At 46.2% G+C, this 20,071-nt stretch overlaps 1 protein-coding gene across 7 annotated transcripts in view; it reads left to right on the forward strand.

Annotated features, from left to right (window-relative positions):
- The window catches only part of Ntm (neurotrimin), a 921,649-nt gene that overhangs the window by 507,840 nt on the left and 393,738 nt on the right, over positions 1 to 20,071 (forward strand). For all 7 annotated transcript variants that reach the window (XM_063256104.1, XM_063256103.1, XM_063256105.1 and 4 more), the window contains exon 2: positions 10,294 to 10,378. In XM_063256104.1, coding sequence (XP_063112174.1) covers positions 10,294 to 10,378 — 85 coding nt within the window. The remainder of the gene's footprint in view (positions 1 to 10,293; positions 10,379 to 20,071) is intronic.

The following is a 20,071-nucleotide window of genomic DNA, read 5'->3' on the forward strand; positions in this document are numbered from 1 at the left end:
GGAACTTGATGTTTCCTGCAAACTTTGAGTTTCCTTTGAGAGATCATTGATAACATATTAAGTGTGACTGGTCCTCACAATGTCCTTGGGGAATCAAGGATTAATACTTCTCCATGCAGAAACATGTCCATCCATCCTTAGTTTAGCTTAGCATTAGGCTCATTCCCTGCCAGTGGGAGGAAAAGAATGGTCTTCTTCTCACCACACGCTTTTCTAAGGCCCCTTTTATGCTGAGCCTTGTCAAAACTGCTGTGGAAAGCTGCGGTGGGTTGTTTTCACGCATTGTGCATTATTAACGTGACTGTACAGTCACAGTGCTCCTCCCACATCCCTCTGGGGGGTCCAGGCTACCTGAGGACCTTGGGTGAAATCAGCCCTTTCTCCAAGTCACTCCCAGGTCTCTCTGACCTTCTCACATCCTGTGACTTTGTTGGGCAAGAGAGAGCAGGACTGCATGCACAAGTTTCAGGGAAGAAGTCTGTGCTTCCTGGGAGGGACAGCTCCACTGGCCCCGAGTCAGGAGGGAGGTCAGCCTGGGTGCACGGTGGTAAGACCTCTGCTTGTTGCAAATGTCCTGAGTAGACTGAGGTGCCTGAACTAAAAAGATGCAATGGACGAGGTGAAGAGGGATACACAAGCAAACAGAAATGTGTTTCCAAGCAATAAAATAGAGAATAAAGATTTTCTGAATGTGAAGAGTTTCATCAGTCAGCAAAGATGCTGTATAGATCTTGTCATCTCTTCAGTATAACTTGACAGCAACTGGAGGAGAAAACGGAAGTGATGGCTAGTTAATTACAAATGCAAAAGCCTCAACAGTAGCAGCAAAAAGCAACCACATGACTCCTCTGCAAATTCCAGCCTTTCACAACCAGCAGGTGAGGACATGCTTAGTGCTCTTAGCACAATTGGGGTCTTCCTCTCTGGCCTCTTCATCCATGCCCTGATCCTCCCATCCATTCCCACCCAACTTTGCCCCTTCTGGGTCCTGCACAGCCCACAGTGAGCATCCTGGAGCCCAACTCAGTCTCCTGCCTTGTTTGTACTTCCTCATGGGATGTCCAGGTATTGCTCAGCCTTGAGGCAGTGGTTTGAAGTTAATCTAGAGTGCACACTAGCCAGTCTGATTAGTGCCTGTCTGAAATCTACACATCTCACAAGGCCACTGACTTGATGAAATCAGTGTGTGTGTGTGTGTGTGTGTGTGTGTGTGTGTGTGTGTTGTAAAAGTGTAAATGTGTTATAATCATAGCAAACAGCAGCATAGAAGTTCAGCCAGGACCCCACTTATAATAAAAAATATTGATTGATTTTAGAAATAGCAAAGATCAGTTCTACCCAATTACACCCTGGCTGACCCTTCTAAGGCAGTGTGTCTCAGGGATTATTTCATAGCTCTTAGTCTTTTATATACAACTACAACTGTAAAATGTTCTCCATGACACATAAAATGATGTATGTGTGTGTGTGTGTGTGTGTGTGTGTGTGTGTGTGTGTGTACAGAACTTGCGCTAAAGCCTAAATGGCTTATTGGAGAATCTAGGGAAAGAATGAAACAACACAGCCAAATGAGCCTGAAACCTGAAACCTGAAGCCCTAATAGAGAGGAGAGAAAAAGAGAAAGGGAGAGAGACAGAAACAGAGAGAGAGAGAGAGAGACAGAGAGAGAGAGAGAGAGAGAGAGAGAGACAGACAGTAAAAGAGAAAGACAGAGAGAGAGAGAGAGAGAGAGAGAGAGAGAGAGAGATGGTGACAAGAATTGCAACATAAAAATCATAAATAGTGAGAAGGAGAAGGGAGAGAATTGGATAAAGGAAACCGATGTTTGTTTTCTGAAGAAATGGGAATAAAAAGGCCCAGAAGCGAGAGGACTCAGTTAAGCACCTTGCTAGCTCAGCTAGCCTCTCTTGGCTCTTCCAACTGTGATGTTCCAATGCGATAGCCCAGCCTTAGGAAGATGCTTTAAATATTCTGTTTGTGGCTGGGTGCCTGGCATAGACTATGATCTAGACAGTCATGTCCCAGCTAGGCTTTAGGGGAAGATTCCCAAATGGGCAATTAATCCAGATTTAATAGGACAGTTACTGTAAGTTTAAATAAATGCCAGTTAAATATTAACAGCGTATTTATTGCAGATTAACACTGCTGGTTGCATTGTGGGATTTTCTTTTCCTTAAAGAAACCCTTTATCGGAAGACTTTTAATCATTTTGACTTTTCCATTGGCTTGCCTTAGATCCAGGGCAGCTCATTAATTACTTTGTGCGACAGTTTTCTGAATTCTGAAATGGGCACCTTGGTGAATGAGGAGAGTGGAAGGGCGAGAGGGTGCAGCTGCTTCAGCGCAGGAGGAGTTGAGAAGGGAATCTGAAGCATACACTGCGTTTTGAAGAGGGCTGAGAAGTACCATAGCCAGAGAATAGAGTTGGAAGGGTCCTTGGAGTTACCTGATCTAAACTGTGTATTGAAGCCAGCCTCAGAGACCTGGGAGTTCCACAGCAACACTGAGAGTCTCTGTGGGGCTGGGATTGCAGACTCTTGATTCTTAACCTCCTCGTGAGTTGTGATCTTGCTCTGGAACCAGTCCTCTAACTTTTAAAGCATGCATTGGCCCCATTGGTGGGAATTAACCCCCAGGTCTTCACAATTACCCACAGAGCCTGAAGATGGTGTTAGTTCTTTTGACAAATGAAAGAAATAAGTGAAAGATGGTGTTAATATTTAACTGGCATTTATTTAAACTTACAGTTTAAATAAAGTTCAAAATGCAGTCATTTATCAAAAGAGACAAGAGATGAGTTGTATTGAAACTAGAACTCAGGTCTTCTGGTAGATGAAATGAGATTTACACACAAGTCCTATCTAGTGAGAAACAGAATTGAACCTATATATGAACCTATATATGACTGAACAAATTCTCATTGCCTTCAATTTTACCTTTTGTGCTGCTGTTTTCCATTGGAAATAAAGGGCAAAACCTCCCAAAAATGAGGATGAAAGATTAAAAGTGAGACATGAGAAAGAGGTTACTTTTGAGGGGGAAGCAGGGTGGGTGCAGAGGTAAGCCAGGTTCCTCTGCAGTAAACTCCAGGTTTGCAGCTGGATTGTCCTACTTGGAGCTTCTCCGATTTGAGAAGTCACTTTCTGCAGGTGAGCTGCCTCATACAAACCTTAGATGTGGTGTGTATGTATATGCAAGCAGTTGTCTACAAGTCACTTTCCAATGGGTGGAAGGGGGCACTGCACTGCCATATAGACATTAGAAGAGAGGGGCAGGTACAGGACACTACTACCAGGGGTCAGGTCTAGGCCCGAGGTGGAGCATTCCAGGTCTTTCAGTCCACAGAAGCTTCAGATGCAACCTGAGAAATAGGCCTTAGAGATTTGCAGAAGTGGGTGAGTGCCTGTTTGACTTTATAGTGGATTTAAGTGTCTTATTTTCTGTTATTTATTTATCTCTTGCCATCTTTCTGATGGGCATGGGAACAGGATAGATCAAGGTTCTCAGCCTGCTCCAGAAACAGGAAGCCAATCCTCTTTCTCAAGTACAGATCCTTCCCCCAGCAGTCTGCTCCCTGTGCAGATCACAGTCGTTCCTAATGGACTTGAGGATGGGAAAGGGGTGAGGGATGAGGTCTCGGCTCTTCTTGCTATGGGTGTTACAAAGACTAAGAGACTTCCTCTTCTGCCATATCTCAGCATGAGGACAGCATTCTCTGTCCCTGGAATGGACACCTCATTGTGAATACTAAGGGACCTCCCCGGCCTCTTCTCTACTTTGCAGACTGCTCCTGTGTTCTCCAAATGAACTTTCCATCCCGAAAAGCCCAGGATCCCACAGGTGTTGGGAGAAACCTTCCCATCAATCATCTCACTTCAAACTTATACCAGCCTTGGGCTACACCTACTAGGTGTGATGCTGGTTACCACCTGGCTTTAGGCTCCTAAGGTCCCACACAAGTGCTAGTGGGAATGAAGATTTGACTTCTGCTCTATGTGGTGGCAAAGCTCCTGGCTGTTCTCAATGGGTAACTGTGCTGAATGGATGAATGAATAGGTAGACCCTGCCCTGAGGGTGATACGGAGTACTCTGCATGTAACTTTCCTTAGCTCTTGTGAGCACAACCTGGGAGGCTCCAGTACCTGAACACACTCCTTGTGGTCTAAGGTCAAGTTGAGTCTGTGCTATCTGCCAAGGATGTGGATCTTACCCACACCTGCCCTGCCCTCCATCTCCTCCCATTACCAAGCCTAGGCTAGCACAGACTTTTCAGGGAAATGTTTCCCCAGCTCCCAGACCCAAAGAGAACCTTCCATCATTTGGCTTCCTCTCTTCATAGTCACTGTGCTTGTCACAAGCATGTCCATTATTTTTATGAAAGTCTGTGCATACTGCTGAGTTTCTGCACCCATACTGCAACCCTTGATTTCCCCTTCACTTGTGTAGTAGGTCCTGACTGTGCACTATGCATGTCTACTGAGAAGGTGAATTTTAGCCCTGCATTTAGATATCTTTGAGGGCATATTTGCCCCAACTAACGCCCCTTTATTTATTTGTTTATTTATTTATTTATTGATACTATGGTTCAATCCCAGCCTTTGCCCTAAACTCCATGCCCAGCACTTTTCATCTTTTATTTAGAGACAATGTTTTGCTACGTAGCTATGACACCTAGAATGTCTTAAATTTGTGATCCTTCTGCTTCAGCCTTCCAAAGTGCTGACATTACAAGTATGTACCACCACATATGGTCCTGACACCCTTATAAATGCAACTGGAAAACCCAGGTCAATGCTTGGGAATTTGAACGTGCATCTTGGAAGAGACTCTTCCCACATGTAAGCAGAGCCTACCTGGTTTTCCTTAGCAATGAGAAAGTTCTTGATTGAGACAGCAGGTTCTAGTTCATGAGAAAACCTACATTTATGCCTCTTGCGATAAATCGAAGGACTGACAAACCCTGAAGCTCCGGAGTACCAGCGTTTGTGGGCGTGCCCTTCATCTTGCCTGTAGCTCTCAACACACAGTGCCCGTACATGACAGTCCATAGACTGGAAATCAACTGAATACCTGAACACCTTCAGATGTAGGGAGCAGTGACAGTGCCGTGACCTCTGTGGTTCTCTCTCTGATCCACAGACAAAGCAGTGAACACAGGTATTTATCATTCAGCTCTTGGGCAGGACCCTTACCTGACAGATCAGTGGAAAGCACACTGCAACAGGAAGAGGAGTCCTGAGTCTGCACCCTGCTTTGCAGCTACCAAACACCCCTTACACCCTTCTTGAGATCAGTCCTTCCCTTGGGAGACAATGGGTTAAACACAATGCCTTCCAGCTTCCTTCTGAATATATGGCTCTGTGATTCTGGGTCCAAGGTCTGATTGTGACCTAAAAGCTATATAAGGAAAGATTTTGCCCCAGAGACATCTGACTTTTGAGATGAGCTCTTCATTCTTCAGGTACCTGCTTTTGCTTTCTTGGTACTTTGATTTTGACACCTTCATCTTGCTTCTCATTACTTTTCTGTCTACCACTGTTCCTCCCACCATCTCTCTGCCTTGTGTATCTCTCAGAAAGTTTGTGGGTTTCAAAGTCCATCATAGAAAGCCGCACCTCTGTCTTTCCTTCACACCCTCCTCCTCAGTTCTCTCTGTGCCTGACCTCTTTTCTCTCCCTGAAGCCCTCTCCCCCATTCAAGTTGCCCTTTTGCTCCTCCCGCTGAAATCATAACGTGCTGGACCGCAGCCCAGAAGAGCAGCGATTTTATTTTGATCCTATATTCATGAAAGAGCAAAAAATAGCATGTATTTTTCCAGAGCCCAGCCCTACCCTACACCCCTAGAGGCAGCTCTTTATCCAGATTTACACTGCTCTTTCTGATTAAATCTTCCAATATCTATTTGATGTCACACCACTCTCCAACTGCCCTGCATTCCTCATTTTCTTGCCTGTGCTTCTATGTGAAATCTCCACCAGGAGAGGGGGGCCTTTCGCCTTTGTAGAAAAAGGAGAAAGAGCACTGGCATTTCTTAGAGTCAGTGTTCTTCCTTTGGTTCCTTGCATGGCGGAATAGTCGTGGTCCTCTAATTTAGCCCGGTTTGCTTTAGGTAATTTAGAATAAAACAAACAAAACCACAGTTGATTTCCTTTTTACAAGTAATTCTGCTCTATTTCAACTGTGCTTCAGCGGACAGATGCCAGAAGGGCCAGAAATCTCAGCTCCCCCAGCTCCTCCCCTGCCTGTCTGCTCTCCGGACTCTGCAGGCAAACTTCTCCACTTTCCTCCGCTTCGCAGTCCCAAATTATTAAAGGAACTATGATTGTTTTGTTTTGCTCAGGAATGTGTGTGTGTGTGTGTGTGTGTGTGTGTGTGCACATGCATACATCCTGTGCATGTGTGTGTCTGTGAGTTTGAAAGGCATTGTCCTATAGATATTTTTATAACCTGAAGCAATTACACCTGTCAGCACAGAGACAAGCTGTGACAAGTTGATTTATGTGTACAGTATACCTGTATGCAAGAAGGGAGAGAGGGAGGGAGGAGAAGGAGATGGGGGGGTGCTTGTTAGAAACCTGCTTTCCAGGAGGCAGAGAAGTTGTTTCTATAAAGAACACAAATAATGAAATTGCTCTGACTGTCATCTCTTTTTCATTAACTCGGATATGCTGGAGAAATAAAATAAATCCAGCCGTTTTTATGAAGCAAGAGATGGGATACAAGATAAGCTTCTAAGTGTTGGTTATATTTAGGGATTAGGACATGGGAAGGTGATTGACATATGAGTTTGATCTTCATCTTTTCAAACCAATTCAATAGGAGCATAGAGTAAAATGGACTGTGCCTTATTAATTGTGTGGGCATCTCTGACCTTTTATCACTTTCTTAACTTCATGTGTGAATCAAGCTTTGATCCCTGGGTCCAGGGATCCAGGAGTGAGCTTATGAGTGGCTTTTCTTTGTCTACCCTAAGAGTTACCTGAGCTCTCTGGGATTCTGCAGCTCAGCACTTTTCCTCACAGCCAGAAATGAGGATGGTTTGTCTGTCTTAGACCAGCTGCATGCAGACCAGTGTGAAACGTTCATCTAAAAGGGCCTGAAAGAACCATTTTTCCAACTAGCAATCATAACAAAGCAGTGGCAGGAAAAATGCATTAATAAAGCATCTTCCATCTTAAATGAATTTCTAAGTATTTTCCTGTAGAGTTAATCATGTGTGCAGGCCCCTTGGGAAGGTCTGCTGTTGTCATTATCCACGTTACTCCATGCAAAAAACTAATGCTCATTTGTACCTACCTGGGAATTAGATGCAAGAGACAGGATCAGAATTTATCATGAAAGGAATCATCTCCGCCATTCTCAGCCCTGTAGATAAATGACTCTAAATCCCAGAATGAATTCCTCTCCCTTCTGCTTGACTAGCAGGATTCCATTTGACGGGGCACAAGTATGTTTAAGAAGGGGGTTTCGGAAGATACAGGAGGAAAGATGGTTGGAATGGATGGATAGATTATAGATGAAGCATAGGCATCTTCAACCCCACATTCATCGGACTGGAAATCAGCACAGATAACCTCATGCCCTGTATCTGCTTTCATACAACAAGTCAGCTTGGTGAAGTCATTCAACATCCTATTTCCACAATTTCTCATTGGAAAACAAATAAAATAGGCTCTTCTAAGAATGGGCCAGGGCTAAAATAGGTTAATTCTCCTTTTCTTTCAAAAATATAAATGAAATTTTCTGTTTTCCAAAGTTGTGTGTTTCCTTTTTGCAGCCATCAGCTCACGACTAGTATTTTTGGTGCTGTAGATCTAATGGTCTTCAGAGGCCAAAGGTAGCAGACAATTTCCCCCACCATTAAAGTCAGTAAAAGTCACCCAAGGAAAGAGGATAAGTTGACCTAGTGATGATGTCAATGAATGCACAGTATTCTGAGGGTTTCAGTGCAAAGCTGAAGAGATTTTCATGCTTAAGCACTGTCTGGTTAACTACTGAAACAAGGCAAAAAGCTTTGGGATCTTTCTTCCAGTATGACCATGGTTGGCTTGTGCCCTTTCTGTCCATAGTTAGTGTGAAGGGGCCATGGTGTGCCATGGGCCCCAGCGTCCACACCGTGCTGGTGTAACAATTAGCCCTGTTCCTGAGCTGAAAGGGTCCTTGCTCAGGTATCTTAAGTCAGACTCTTGGTTGCTGAGTGGCTTGAGGAAGAGTAATTTTCTATTATTTCGTAGTAGTTTAAAAAAATAACTCAAAAAAGGTGGAATAACTCTGTTTAAAGTGAGCAGGAGTATTTGAAGAAGATTTTTTAAAAATCCGAATTGGATTTGGTAAAAGATTCCAAAGCAAAAGAACAAAGCCAAGGATGCCTCCTTTCTATTCCCAGGGAAAATTTAGGCCAGCACCAGTAGGTAGCTCAGTTCTGGGAACTTCTGAGAAAAGAGCCTATTATGGTTAAGGCCTCTGTGCTGGGTGGGGGGTGCTGTGTCCCTTGTGCCTGGCCTATGTCCAGCAAGGTAGTCCTCCTGTTCCAGCAGAGAGGAAGCAGGGTCAGAAATACGCAGGCACACGCAGGGACCAGCAACAGTGAGGAGTAGTGGGAAGTGACACACATTAAGTCTTTCTGTTGGCTCACAGATGAATCTGGTGGTGTCAGTGTGTAGCTCCGAAAACATGGGAGTCTGCTGTAGAAATGAAGCCAGGCTTACACATGTGCGTTCCAGGATGCCCCGTCGTATTTAATGTCCATAAAACAAGAATGAAGGGCATGTCAATTGGTGTCAGAACTTGACAACATGGTTGATGCGATTTCATGTACTTCACGCCCTAAGCGCCTTCTGGGATTTCACATTTGTTTTACACCTGGTAGATTGCTGTTTAGAGCGGTGGTGTGGGGTGGCGGCCAGAGTGGTGGGGTTCTCAGTAGCTGTCGGGGATGGAGGAGTGGGTGTTGTACTGTTGAATCAAAATAAGAAGGTTTTAAAATATCCAGCACCCTAAAGGTACTCTAAATGCTAATGGTATTAATGGGATCATTTAAAGTGCCATATGCATGCGGCAGGTTTTCTCCTGTTAATCAGTTTGAGACTATTGAGATGTCTGGGGCTTATTAAGATTTCATGGTAACTTTGTCTTTTCGTTCGTTTGGAAGTGCCTGCTCTTCCAAGGGGGAAATGGTTAAACTACGCGCCTGGGCTGGTGCAGGGCCTCTGCCTGGCGCGGCATGGCGGGGGTTAAGGTGGGCGCAGCGCCCCGCGCCCGCACCCCGGGATGAGCGCGCAGTCCACGCCGCCCGCGCGCTCCAGTCGGCACCGGGAGAAAGTGGCGGTCAGGGATGGAGCCGCTGCCATGACAACCCCGGCGGTCGGGGCCCGCGCGCGTCGGGGCTGCTCCCGGGAGGAAGGCGGCGCGGAGGCCGGGGGCGGCCGCTGAGTGGAGCGTGGCTTCCGCGCGGCTCGGTCGGAGCTCGCTGCGCCTCGCCTTCCCCAGGAGCTGCGAACGAGGAGCGAGCCAGCAAGCGAGCAGGGGCCGTCGCTCCCGCTGCCGCCGGCCGCCCTGCGCTGCCCGGGGCCGCCCCTGCCCGTTCCGCGGCGGCCGCTCACGCCGGGGCTCGGGGAAGTTGGCCGAGGCGGCTGCGGCAGGATCGCGGGTCCGGATCGCGCGAATCGGCTGGGTCCCCGCCGTCTCCGGCGAGCTCTACTCTCCGCCCGCTATTGTCACAGCCTGTTCTGGCGCCGAGCCTGCCTGGGAAACTTGCAGAGAAAGTGTTGGACTCCCCGTGTGCGAGCTGAGGAACTGCAAACCACACATCTGGGTCGCTGGATGCAGCCCGTCCCCATCCCCCTCCGGTGTCAAAGTGCTCACTGCTCTCCAAAGCACCGGGTCTGAGCCGCGCACGCACGGGAAGACGCGGCCCCTGCAAGGCGCGCCCGGTCCCTCGCCGGCATCCTCCCCGGCCCGCGCGCGAGGGAGCCCCCTGGATGCCTTCTGTGGAAACTGGTGCTCTGAGACTGGCAAGCTGAGGCTGGACTGGGGAGGCACGTTAGACTTGGAGGAGTCTGCGCGCTCCTGCCCGCGCCGCCCGGCCACCGCCGCCGCCCGCCCGTGGGTCCTAGCTCCGCGCCTGCTCTCAGCCCCGCCCGCCGCCCGTGCCGCCCGGGGGGCGTGCGCCGCCGCTTCCTCCGAGTTCTGGGAAGTTGCGGCTGTCGAGGATGGGGGTCTGTGGGCACCTATTCCTGCCCTGGAAGTGCCTCGTGGTCGTGTCTCTCAGGCTGCTGTTCCTTGTACCCACAGGAGTGCCCGTGCGGAGCGGAGATGCCACCTTCCCCAAAGCAATGGACAACGTGACGGTCCGGCAGGGGGAGAGCGCCACCCTCAGGTAGGGATCTGCCATGGACAAAGCCACAGTGGTTCGTTTGGGGTGAGGGTGGGGGCCAGGGGCACAGGGGTGTGTGCACTAACTGGCTGCACAGTTCATGCAGGAGCTGGATGATTTGCTAGGACGTGCGTCTGGAGTAGGGGAATGCTCAGAGGTCTGGGCGTGAGCCTATTGCACCCGGCGGGCCTCCCTGACTTGGGTAACTATGAGGGTGCCTAGGGACCTGGGCCAGGGAGTTGCTGCATTTGAGGGCAGTGGTTCTGGAGCTGCCAGAGCAGCGCATGGTGGCTGGACCATGGCTTCTGGGGACCTGGTGGGGGCTCCGCGGGAGCCCATTCCTTTGAAGTTAATAAGCCCACAGGAGGGGTCTGGTTGGATGTGAATTCCTGCACTCTGCCCAGACAGTGGGAGGTGCCAGCCCAGGCCACTGGACCCTGGCAGAGTCTCCGCTTTGTCTGGGGGCCAAATGCCAGCGCTTTCCAGGGGTGCCTGCGTGCCACAAGCTGGGCTGGCTGGCAGACAGAAATGCCTTCTTCAGCGGGATTGTGGCTTTCTGAGGCCGAAGGCATGGAGTCTGATTTGTCTGTAGAAAATATCACTTACCTGGGTGGACTGTGCTCTGTAAGCGCTGCCCACCAAAGCAGTGTGTGTAAAACTCATCACCGCGCAGAAACTGGGCTTCATCATTGTGTTGGGTCCTGATTGGCTTCTGGGGTGAAGGCTGACAGGACGGTAGGAAGAGGAGGAGGGAAGGATTCTTGGCTCTGCTTTGTGTAAAGTAGGACAACTCTGGCTCCTTAGTCTTGCTCCTTACAGAGCACTAACTCCATTTTCAGGCCTGACAGACCATACGGGCCACTCTAGGTCAACACACTTAATGGCTGCAGTGGGAAATTTTACCCTCTGGAATTTTTAAGACAGAAGGTAAGAGGCAGAAGTTCAAAAGCTTTCAGGGACAACTTCCTTGCTTCTCTTTGACTTACAGTTCATAGTTTCCCAAACTGGGCAGTTGAACCAACCAGGAAGCAACATGACACAGGTCTCATCCTTTGTACCTGAAGCTATTTGGAAGGCTACCTTCATGCTGGTGTCTGCTACTTTGACTCCAATGACTGGTTTTCATAGATCAGATTGCTTGTGGATCCCATGTTTAGGATAACACCTGTGGGGCAGCAATATGGAGGAAGAGTCCTGGTAATGCAGAGGGGGCTCACCTTGAAGTATGTCACATATGGTACCATGTACAGTAGAAGAATCCTCAGATTCGATCCTTTGTCTCTGGGGAGCTAATCCTCACAGGACCCCCAAACTCCTGGCTACTCATCGGCTCATGAGGCTCTTCTACTGAGCTCATTAGGGGCCACTTGCTCCAAGATAAAAGATCTAACCGCACCCTCTCTGAAATAGTTGTATATCTGCTTCATGAATGGATTTCACCAAAGTTGCAAAATGCAATGATTTCAGACAACTTAGATGGACAAAAATGAGCCTTTACAGCAACATAGTCAAGGGAATTTAATGTCACCCAGATGGCTTCTTTGTCCCTAACACTTGGTTGCAAGGATGAGCTCTCCAGGTACATAATAAGAGAACATGGTTGTTTGGGGAGCATTTCAGATACAGATAGCAATATTTCCCCAAGGAAAAGATGAAAGGTAGTCATTAGTTCCATAGAAATTTGACAATGCAGAAATAGCCCTTTGGCCTTGATAATGACTCTCACATGGGAGACAGGCAGGGGAGTAGACTGGCCTCCATCTTGTCTCCAGAAAGTAGCCTTCAGGGCTATGAGCATAAGGACTTTCCAGAGAGTGGACCATGGGCAGGCCTGCTGTGATGGGTGGGGACAGTTTTTCTTTAAAGTCCTGTTATCACCTGCAGGTTCATTTTTCTTTGTTTTTCCTTCCATACTTGCTTGTATCTGGTGAGCATTAATGCTTGTCTGCATTTTTGCATATGCTGTCCACAAGGTGGGCTTGTCTAAGTGTAGATGGAGGAAAGCGGATGTGATAGGGTTTCCTCTCTAGAACTTTAGACAAACCCAGAAACAGATCTGCACACAGAATCACCTGCCCTCAATATCCCTGCCATTGTGTGTCTGCTTCAAGGACTAGATATTGTCTGGATGCGCAGGAGGAAGACCTTAAGAGTTCATGGGACCCTACAGGGCAGGGATTAGGTACGCTTGGGTATCAATGACTGCAGTCTTTGGCCTTGGCCTTGACTTTGGACTGGAACTGGATACCAGATGCACTGGGCAGTGCCTGTCAGGGGCCCTCCCAATTCCCGATGGTAAGGCACGGAACAAGGGCTGACTGCTTTCAGGGGCCCTGATTTTTCTAAACAAGCTTTGCATATCCTAATTCCATGTGCACAGGCAAGTAGGGATTTAGAATGTATTTTGTTTGCAAAAAAAAAAATTGCTAAATTTGCACATAAACTGATTCCAGGTTACAGTATATAGTCAAGGATTTGGGTTATTTTATTTACTTATTTATTTTTATCATGCATGCAAAAGATTCAACTTCCTTCCTTCTTCCTCTTTTCTTTCTTTCTTTTTTTGCCTAATCATATGACTAAGCTGCAAGGAGTTATAACCTGTGTAGCTCTGAGCCCTTCTGCTCTGCTCAGGACAACCTGCGGTTCCCTTCATGACCAGCAGAGGACTTTTTGCTTTAATTTTATTTTACTCTACTTTGTTCTTACCAGTATCATTTTTGGAAGATCTTTTCCAGTTCCCAAAGCACACATGCTTCAGTAGCAGATTCTAAATTGAGTAAACTTTAAAAAATGTTTTAGCTTATCCAATTAGTTCTAATGATTTTTGTAGAGGTATTGGCAAACCTCTCTCCTTATATGGTATTAACAGTCTGAAACAATTTGCAATTTCCCACTCTTTTTGCCCTCCTGATAATATTAGGCATGCATATTTTTAAAGAGGGAAGGCAGTGATAACAGAAGCTGCAGAAACAATACCAACACAGTTTATGGAGAGTTCTTTGTGTGTTAGGATGTATGAAAGTGTTTCATATAATACATAAACATCATCACCCTGTACCATTAAAATTTAATCCTAACAACAACCTTATACTGACATTGCTGTTATTATATTTATTTTAAAGATAGGTAAAGCAAAGCTGGAAGTGTTCACATCACTTGATGTAGGTGGCACAGGCTAGGAAGTTTTGAAGCTAAACTAGAAGGCACTAATAATAATAACATTATTGAGGTGAATAGTAGTATTAGTTATTGGTCAGTTATGCATGAATTGTTTCATATACATAGTGACATTTAATCATCACAGTTCTCTGAAGTAGAATTAATGATCCTCGTTTTACAGATGAGGAAGCTGAGGCCTAAAGAGAAGAAATGAAATAAAATCACACAAGTGGCAAGCGGAGAAGTGCTGGCTTATGACTTTGCTTTGTACATCACATTTTCTTTGGACCTGTTTAATTCTGTTAATTGTGTGTCCGCCTGCTTTCTCCATGATGTTGCATGCCTTCCTACTCATTTTGACTTAAATCCCATTTCACCACATTTTTGTGGCAGTCTTTCTGGGGTAGGCTAAGAGGGGAGCCTGGAAGGCTGAGGTCAGGCCCGGTGCTGAGGGGACATTGCTAAGCAGGTGGCAAGGCCTGAGCAAAGCTACCCCGCTTGTGTGCACCGCAGCTCTGCATTGCTCTTCTCCAGCATCTCATTTCACAGGGCAGCGGGGCTCTGCACGCAGGTTATTGAGGGGATCTTTAGGAAGGCAGGGTGGATGTGGAGAGAATGGGGCAGGTGAGTGCTGGGCTCCTGTCTGTAGCCTGGCCAGGCCCAGACCAGCATGGGGAGCCCAGCGTGGTGTCCTTTAGCTGGGCACCTTTGCTGAGCATCTGCAAGGCACTAGGTGATCCTGAAAACTGTGTTTCATGTCGCAGAGATTCCGCAGATGAAACAGCCGCTAGGAAAGTGAATTATTTCCTGGGTAAATGAGAGTTGGAGGCTGAACTGTACCTTCTGTCATATGTCTAGACTGCAGGCTCTGGGAATAAACGATGTTGTTTTTCTGGGATGAGTTAAAAATAAAGTCTGAGTTGTATACAAGATTAAGGTTGAGTTTTATATGGCAACAGGCGAATAACAGAATAATGTGGTTTTTATACTTGTGTGGACCCAGAGCCTCCATCCAAATTTAAAAACAGGTAGCACATAGTCCACGTTACCTAAGCACTTACATTTCATTTTCTAATGAGACTGGATTTCTGTGAGTCCTGCACCTGTTCCAAGCTCCCCCTACCTGGTGCTAGGGATTTAATCTAGAGGAATTTTACCACCAAGTGACAGTGTCCCTAAATTGCCCGGGTGGGCCCTGAATTTGCCATCCTCCTGCCTCAGCCTTCTGAGCAGCTGGGATTACAGGTGTGAACCACCATGTTTGACCTTTTGAGGGCAGAATTATGCCATTCCTGTGCGTGCATTCTGATGCTGAGTACATGACTTGGCCTTAGTGTGTTCCTGTGGAGTCTGAATGTCTGTCCTCCTACTCCTTCCTTCTTTGTCCTCTGCTGTAGACACTGTAGCTCCCTTTCTGTTTCATGAACACAGAGGACTTATTCTGGCTACAGAGCCTTTCCTCTCGTCACTCCCACTGTGGAGGATACCAGTACCCTAGATTGCACCATAGGCAGATTATGCTGTAGATAGCTGCTTCTTATTTTGGCCGGATCTCAAGTGGAAACCTCCCATGAGACCTTTCCTGACTCCCCAATCAGAATCATCCCAGGTAATTTGTATCTGAAATCATCACACTTACTGCTTGGCCATCCATGTGCAGTCTGCTTCCCCAGTTTGACTTAGATTCCTTGAGAATTCTCCTGTATCACTAGTGTCTGGCACACAGAAGGTGCTTAATAAATATTTCCTGCATGAGTAAATGAAGATCTGGGTGTGGGAGTCTCTGTCTTTTCTTCTTGCCTGTCTCTTGTTGGTTTCCCTGATGGGCTTGTGTTGTCCTCGACTCGGACTGTTCACTGGATCACTGCTGCTTTTGCCCTGGTCATGAAGCTGTGGGAGGTGGTTCCTGCAGAGCTATTGTATGGCAAGTTGCAAATACACATAACTTACCGACCTTTTTCTTTCTTTTTTTTTTTTTTTTTTTTTTTTTTTTTAATTTATGTCTAGCACACAAGCTGTATTGGTTGTCTGCTATTCAAGAGCTATGCTGTGACACATGCCCCCTACCTGCCAGGTCACATCCTAATCCAATCCTTCTGCTTTAAAGAAATGCTACTCCCTGGTGATGTATGCAACCCCAGACAGACCTCAGGGAAATTAGTCTTTTCAATATAAGGAGGGGCACAGAAAAGTACCTTTCTACCCATCCTCCTTTCTCTCTATTTTTAGAGTCCCCTGGCAGTGCTTGTCTTATAGTAGACATATTGATTGGCTGTTTATGAATTCACTTCTCTGCCACTCAGGAGGCATGTGCTGTTCCGACTGCTCTGCCCCTCTAGGAGCGACCACTGAGCACTCACCCCAGGTGCTTGCCAGGCATCCAGCTGGTGGACCATGGCTCCAAGGAGCATGGACAGATGGCCCCATGGAGGGAGGCTCTGGAAGCACACTGAGTTTGTTGAGGAGCCAAAAGCTAAAATGGGAAAACTAAAAACTCAACCAACCATGGGGCAGAAGGAGTAGGAGTATGCCAGTTGTCACTGGAACCCAGCGGATGGTACAGGGAGGTAGTCCAGATTTCTGTCACCCCTCACCTATACCATAGATGCTTTACAGAAACAGCTCCCCATGTCCTCCTTTGAGCCCACTGTGACCTGGAGTTTGAGGAGACTGTAGAGACCAGGAAGTTCGACAGTCGGTTTTACACGGAAGGCAGGTAGTGATAATGAGTCTTGTACACATATGCCTTCTCTGGCGATGAGAGGGCTGCTCCAGAACATGCTCCAGCACCCAGCTGGTGTACCAGGCCAGGGCTGCAATGCCTGCTGAGGGCTGGTTTTTCCTACCAAATGCAGAAGCACCTTGCTGCCCACAAGTGCTTCCAGTACAACTGGCTGCCTTAGACCTCCTGCTTCTCTCCTACCTGCTGGCTTTGCCTGGCACCAAATCCTGCATTCTCCCGATCTGGCTCCGACTCCCTATGAGCCCCGTGCAGAGCACTGTACCAGCAATCTCGGTTAACCCTCAAGTGTGCACTATGAGGGGAATACAAGTGTTATTCTGATTGTAGAGTTTAGAAAACCGAATTACGAAGTGAGATGTTTTTGCCAGATCATGGTCTCAGAAAGTGGAGCCTGAGCCTGGGAGTCGGCTGTCTGACTTGTAGGGAATTTCTCCCTGTGTCAGAGTGTTCAAGCTCTTCTGTCTGTCTTTCCTTCATTGCTAAATCCCTCTTCCCGTGGGGCCCTAGTTAATCTGATTGTTATGCCTTGTCCTGTTGCACAAAAAGGTCCTTCTTGGAAGCCTCCTGTGGTTGGGGCTGGAAGTATGGGGGGGTGTGTGAGGCTGATGGCACCGAGCTGCAGAGTTGCCACCAATCTCCACTGGCCCCTGCTCAAAGGATCCCAAGATAACTCTGCTCTATTCAGAGGAAGACTTATTCCTAGCCCCACCAGCCTTTTGCATCAGCTGCCAGTTGTCTTGGACTGTCTCACAGAGGCATCACAATTTACTCCACATTTCCATGTGCTTTTCTATAACAGGGTATTGATCAAATCTAGGTGGGACCAGTTCTATAGAGACTCCACAGCCAGTGCCTCTGGATGCCATGGCATTGCAGAATGGGTGGGCCCTGGACCTTTCTTCTTCCTCCCCCTCCTTCCTCTTTTTGGTTTTTGTGTGGGGGTATTAATAACAGGACTAGTCATATCTCTCGGGAAATACTGAAAATATATAATTAATGCCGATGTTTCTTTTGGGTTGAAACTCTCTGCTGAGGTCATTTTGCTTCTTCTAAGTAGGTTGATGAAGTTGATAGGTTCATGAGCAGATTTTTGAGATAACCACTGATGATGATGATGATGATGATGATGATGATGATGATGATGGTGATAAATACTCCCGTCAAAATAATGTAGATGCCACATAATGCTGTGTTTAGAAACCAGTAATTTGCAGGGTTTTGGGTGTGATATTAAATTGCATGTGTGAGTGCTGAGGCAGTGGGAGAGTTCAGTGGGAGATCAGTGGAGGGAATGGTCTCACAGTGAGGCTTGGCTGACTTTCATTCTGTGGGGAAGCTAGTCTGGGAGATAAGACTCCATTAGACCTGGCTTAGACAAATTCTCTTTACATGATTGTGGGCAAAATGTTTAATCTGTTTCTTCAAAGAGAACAGTTTTTACCTACCTCCAAGCTTTGCTATAGGCTAAAATGTACTAGTACTCATAGTTCAGTGCATGCTAGCTTTCTTTCTCTCCATACATATATGCATGTGTGCAAATAGATGGACGTGTGCATATACACATGTGTGCATATATGATACGCATGCACTGGCCATTTTTTACTAAAAACTGTTGTGGCTTCAACTCCCTTGTCACCACTCTTTGGTTGCTATACTGTGACTTGTTTTTGAAAACTTTATAAAGAGGGAAACTCTCTTTGTCTAGCCATATTTTGTTTTGTGTGGGGTTTATTTTGACGCTTTATCTTGTATATTTGTTTAGATCTTAGGAATATTCTTAGGTCCAAGTCATTTCTGGATATTTTAGTTCTGAAATTCAGTGAAAAGAAAGGCATCTTTTCATTTTTCCTAACAAGATTGTTGCATAGCAATTTATGACAGTTCATGGCTCTGAAGATGAATTTCTCACCAGAAAAAGCCATAGGGAAAGCTCTGCAGAGTAGGTTATCAGGAATTCAAGTACAGATTCAAGTGTGTGCAGTCTTTTTTCTTTGATGAACTGATTATCCTTCATGTCAGCTTCCAAATGGGGTTTGGGTTGATATCTCTGGGGGGTCTTCTGGCTTTAATATTCTTTGGTTGTGTTTTTGCCCTCTTTCTTCACCATTGGACAGTGGGCCTGGGCTCAGACGTGGAGGTGGTTAAAAACCATAAGGAAGCCTCTTTGTATTTACCCATTTCTCTCCTGGGTAAGTCACCTGACATTAGACACTCATCTTAGGATGCACCAGTGGAAATGACCACAGAAAGCTCTTTCAAGTTTAACCCAATGCAAAAAGGCTTAAATTAACTTAAACTCACTAAACTATTGCATATTGCAGTCTCAATGTTTTATGGGCTGTTTTTCCAAATCACTTGTTTGAGTTGTTTGGATTTATCTGGGCGTGTCTGGCCAACTTGCTGTCTTGTCAGAGTGAAATGTTTTGGCTTAGAAAGCTTTTGGGTGGTGAGATTTGTCTTATGAAATGAGCATGTAAATTAATCTTACGATCTTGATGATAGATGTTTTTAAAAAATAGAATTTTTAATGAAAACAGCATTGAGCAGCGGGTTGATGGGAGATTGTAACACTGAAATCAGCCTCTAGACAAAGCTTTGTTGGCCCCATGGAAGCAAAGAAGATATGTTTGTGTGAAAATAATTTCTTGATTTTTCTCTGGCTTTCAGACAGACTGTAATGTAGAGGATGAGTGGAAAAATGCTCTCACACTCAAAATAATCATCTTTGGACAAATTTACACATCAGGAGAGCTCAATCTAAAACAATTCCAACCCATCAGAATCTATGAGTGAAAAAGAGAATGCATGCAAAGTTTTTAATTTAGTCAGCTGTTGTATGTGGTCACTGGAAACAGCAGTGCTGTGGTGCTGTGGGTTAGTTAAGGCCTCTTTCCTGGTATGTGATCACATGGTCACTCACAGACAGGTCAAAGTCCTACCCGATTTACCTGCTGATGTGACCAAAGATATTTGGAAATAGGGTCGTGGCAGATATTCAGGTTGAATGTTCCTCATGCAAAATGCTTGGCATGAGAAATATTTTGGATATTTTAGACTCCTTGCATATACATAATGAGCTATCATGAGTATAGGACCCAGGTCTCAACATGAAATTCAGTTATGTTTCACATTCACTTTATATACATAGTCTGAAGGTAATTTTTGTATAAATCTTTAATGATTATGTATGAAGTAAAGTTTCATGATGTTGAATTTTCCACTTGTTGTGTCATGTGGTACTAAAAAGTTTTTAGTTTTGTAGCATTATGGATTGGGGATTAGATGCTTAATCTGTAGTTTGTAACAGTGAAGTCATACAGGAGTAGGGTCGGCCCTTGATCCAGTGTAGTGGGTGTCCTTATTAAAAAATCTGTACAGAGATATAGAAGGCACATGTGGAGAATGCCATGCTGGCAATGGAGGCAGAGGCTGAGTGGTTCACCTGGGAACTAGGGACCGCCAGATTTCAAGCAAACAGCTAAGAGCTAGGAAAATATAGAGAAAGTTCCTGACAGGTTCCAAAGAGGGCGTGGCCTTGCCCACACTGTGATCTCACACTTCCAGCCTCCAGAACCCTGAGTCTGTACATTTCTCTCATTTCCGTGTGTCATTTTTGGTGTTCTATTATGTCAGGCCTCGGAAACTGATGGGTATTCTGAAGGAATAAGTTTTGTCAATAATAATCAGTTTTATAGGACTCAGAAAGTCCTGGTTGTGCTACCTCATCACTGCCATGACACAAGCGTTGGCAGCCTCACAGCCAATGTGTGAGTGTGGAACAGTCTTCAGAG

Source organism: Cavia porcellus, unplaced genomic scaffold, assembly GCF_034190915.1.
Source record: "Cavia porcellus strain 051 isolate PalLab524CR breed Dunkin Hartley unplaced genomic scaffold, mCavPor4.1 scaffold_9, whole genome shotgun sequence".
NCBI lineage: Eukaryota > Metazoa > Chordata > Mammalia > Rodentia > Caviidae > Cavia > Cavia porcellus.